This window comes from Penaeus vannamei, chromosome 29, assembly GCF_042767895.1.
Source record: "Penaeus vannamei isolate JL-2024 chromosome 29, ASM4276789v1, whole genome shotgun sequence".
Classification (NCBI taxonomy): Eukaryota; Metazoa; Arthropoda; class Malacostraca; order Decapoda; family Penaeidae; genus Penaeus; species Penaeus vannamei.
The window spans coordinates 12,933,854-12,937,670 of NC_091577.1; the positions used below are offsets into that span (position 1 = coordinate 12,933,854).

The 3,817-nt window shown below is 50.4% G+C and overlaps 1 protein-coding gene across 18 annotated transcripts in view; it reads right to left on the reverse strand.

Annotated features, from left to right (window-relative positions):
* Window positions 1-1,913: 1,913 nt before the first annotated feature.
* The window catches only part of LOC113806051 (ELAV-like protein 1), a 326,651-nt gene continuing 324,747 nt past the window's right edge, over window positions 1,914-3,817 (reverse strand). For all 18 annotated transcript variants that reach the window (XM_070142224.1, XM_070142233.1, XM_070142229.1 and 15 more), the window contains one exon: window positions 1,914-3,545. In XM_070142224.1, the coding sequence (XP_069998325.1) occupies window positions 3,221-3,545 (325 nt within the window). In that variant the 3' untranslated portion in view covers window positions 1,914-3,220. The remainder of the gene's footprint in view (window positions 3,546-3,817) is intronic.

Sequence of the window (3,817 nt, forward strand, 5' to 3'; positions counted from 1 at the left end):
ATATATATATATTTATCGAGGGCTTTCCTTCCGAATCCTGAATCCGGCCTCCACAGCGCAGTCGTGACGAAGCCCAACAACATTCCGGACACTTGCCGACACACAACAATGTCTATCGGAACATCATATATATATATAGATATATATATAGATATCTTATATATATATATATAGTATATAAAAAAAACGATAAGACTCATTGAAAACCCTCTATGAACTGAAGAACAACCAGAGTCTTCGCATTATTTCCGGGGACTTCTGCGGATATATAAAGGAAGGTTCCGAAGTCTACAGTCTTGGTAGAAAAATCACCCACCTAAACACGTGCACATGGATTCACACAGACACACACACTGCCCAGGGCTGGATGTGACGTATGTGCTAACGGATGTGCTTTACAAAAGTCGCCCTTACAAATGGGGCGACTAGGAGCGAGATTCCAAAATCAGACTGCAGAGTACGGAGCCCGAATCACAACACTGCCATCTACATACGCTTAACATATTAAATCGATTGTTGCGGGAATGTTATTTATGTAAGGTTCGGTATCTAAATTTCTGTACAAAAATAGACACATTTTTTTTCTCTCTCAAGACAATCTTTTTTATTTATTTATTTATTTATTAGGTTTGCATGGAAGTTTTTTTCCCTTATCCTTACCTTGATAGCAGATTAGTACAGACGGGTTTGGTCGCATCAGACGCGTTTCTGATCTGACTTGCTTGCTTGCTTGCGCACAGGGGGAGGGTTCAACCTTTTACTCGTGTGTGCTTTCGGAAGTCCAGGGACACGGGGCACCTTGAACAAAGCTTTTGTCCCATTATCGCTACGCTCAGCTTGGCTCTCATCATCAAGTGTTTGCCTCCCCTTTCCTCGTAGTTGTTTTTTCCTCCCCTTCTTTCTTTCTTTTAATCTCTTATACATATATTGGCATTTGTATGTAGGGAACAGCATGAGGGCGTAAGCATCATGAACTATTATTATATACATTCACTTTGCTTTTCATTTTCAATCACTGATATTGTTTCTATAATGATAAAAAAGCAACAACTTTAGCGCCCATTTCCATAGAAAAACTAACACCCACAACAGATATATCCGTGTCTGAAAAAGGCGGCGCCATGAAGGGGAGGCCAAAGAGATGAACAATGAATCCAACCGCCACTTTCCTCTACAAGCTAATATTTGTGCGACACTTTTTTTCCATTAAAAGACAAACGATAAAGATAGTAATGACGACGAAATCTTTGCCCCAGGATGTAAAACCTTTGTGCCAAAGTGCCCCGCTCTGCCCGACCTCGACTTGCGTGGTTTTATCCTCAAAAACCCCAAAACAGAATTCCCAAAAAGCAAAAAAAGAAACAAGTGTACCAACTCAAGGCAACGGTTGGCAAGCCTGTTTGGATGCGCCGCTGGGTCACCACACGCCCACTTCGACCTTCTTTTTACTATTATTCTATCTTTTGGCGTTGTTCTTGCTGTTTGGATAGTCTTTGGTGGAGGTTACCTTTGAAGTTTGATTTTTAAAGCCTTCTTTCTTTTTTTAAGAGACACTCACCTGCGGCTCTCTCAGGCATCTCGCTCAGGTGGGCGGCGCCGGTGGACCTGGCGTGGGCGTGCGGTGAGCGGCAACACAGCCTAGGGGCAGCTGCGCCCCCCCTCTGGCCACCCGCGCCCGACAACCCCCGCCCATCCCTCTACGCCCCCGCCCCGCCCGCGAACGTCCGAGGACGGCGGGCGCGGGGCCAAGGGCTCGAGTGGGGTGCGGGCGTGTGGCGGAGCGCGGGCGGCCATGGGCGGCACGGCAGCGCCTCTGGCGGTGAACAGAGACATTCCCGTGCTGAAGCTTTACCGTACGTGTTAGTAGGGAACTAAAGGGAGAACTCAAGTCTGAACTAAATAAAAACGCAAACTCAAATAAACAAACTAAATTTATTTTCCCAGCCATTCAGAACTAAAATGGTGATTTTTTGACATTTGGGTGTATTACAAAGAAATAAAACAAAGAGGAAAAAAAGAATAAAATAAAAATGAAAATCTCACAATCATAAGATGCAAGAAACATATCATTTCCTCACATGTAAATTATTCATGAACATGAACACTACTCCTAGGAAAATTAACCTACGAAATACATAAACTGACTTAATTCAGGACTAGAATCCTTGCTTTCGTGACTACCAAGCAAGAGGCACAACCTAAAAAGAATAAGAACGAGAACGAGAACAAGAGCGGGAAGAGAGAAAGGCGGGAAGGAAGGAGGAGACGGAGCAGAGGAGAAGAGAAGTCGAAGGGAAAAAAATGAGATTCTATTGATACTCATCGTATAAATCAACACAAAAAATACTTGACTATTTTCCACAGACTGGCAACATAATTCCGTTACACTTTTCTCTCTTAAGTGTACATTAGTAAAGACAATAAAATACACTTAGCATTAAATATGAGATAAATATCAATAAATAAGAGCGCATGACCGGCGCGCGCAGGCGGGGCGGCGGCGGTGGGCGTGCGGGCGGGCACGGCGGCGGCGGTGGGCGGGCGGGCGCACGATCTGGGCCGCCGCCGCCCCCACGCCGCCCGCGCCCGCCGCCCGTCCCGGCCGCCACCCGCGTGCGCCGCGGTCAGCGCGAACCCATTCACACTCGCGGTTTTGAGGACTCGACAACTTGACAACTTACAGAATAATGATATCAGCGAAGAGCGGCACTCGGGACCGAGCCCACTACTGGCCTTAGTGCAACTAGCACCTTGTGATACATACTCACTTAGCCGACTAGTTCTGCTTTGGGATAATACGATCATATGACTCTTGATAAAGTGTTTGTAGTAAGTACGTTCTAATATACATATATTTGGATGGCGGGTGCGGGCACCAGACGCCCTCCGCGCCCCCCCCGCCACGCGTGGCGGCGGGGGGAGGGGCCCAGTCCGGGCAGCAGGGGGCGGGACCCAGGGGCCGCGGCGACCTCCGGCGGCCATGGCCCCAGCCCGGGCCGGCCCACGCGAGCCGGGCGCTGCTGCTGCTGCTGCTGCTGCCGGGGAGCGGAGTGGGTCGCCCGGGGTCCTCGCGAGGCCCTGACTAGCACATGGCCCCCGTGTCCTGGCCACGCCGTCGGAGGCCGTGTGGCGCGCCCGCCCCGCGGGGGAGGGCGCGGCAGCCGGCCCCCGGGCTGCGGCACGGCGGCTGGAGCCCGGACGTCTGGAGGGGACCACCACCTTAACTCTTGTGCTTGTTGGTCTTGAACGACACTTGGAGGACGCGGTTGCCCAGCGTGTAGCCGTTGAGCGACTGGATGGCCACCACCGCCTCGTCGTAGTTGGTCATCGTCACGAAGCCGAAGCCCTTGCACTTGTTGGTCTGCAGGTCCCGGATCACCTTCACGTTCTGCACCGCGCCGAAGGGCCCGAACAGCTGCCACAGGATGTTCTCCTCGGTCTCGGGGGCCAGGTTATACACGAATATGCACCAGCCGGAGCCGTTGAGGGCGCTGCCGGGAAGGAGGGAGTTCCCCAGCAGGTTATCACCCGAGCCTGGGGAATACCTGCGGAGAACACCATCCCCGGTTAGCGTGTGCGGGACCAGGGCGTCGGGACCGCCTCGTCCTCTGCCTAACACTACGCCCACTCTCTCGTTAGTCAAGCAACTCAACAGCCCTACTTTGGCCAAAGGAGAGAGGGATACATTACGGAACAGATGCAAGAGATGCACACAAAAAAACTGGGTGAGCTCTTTTCTTAGGAAAAATATTGCAAGTATGATGAAACTTATTCATGAAAATCTGTCTTCTTTTTTGTTAAAGGCAAATTGAAAGAG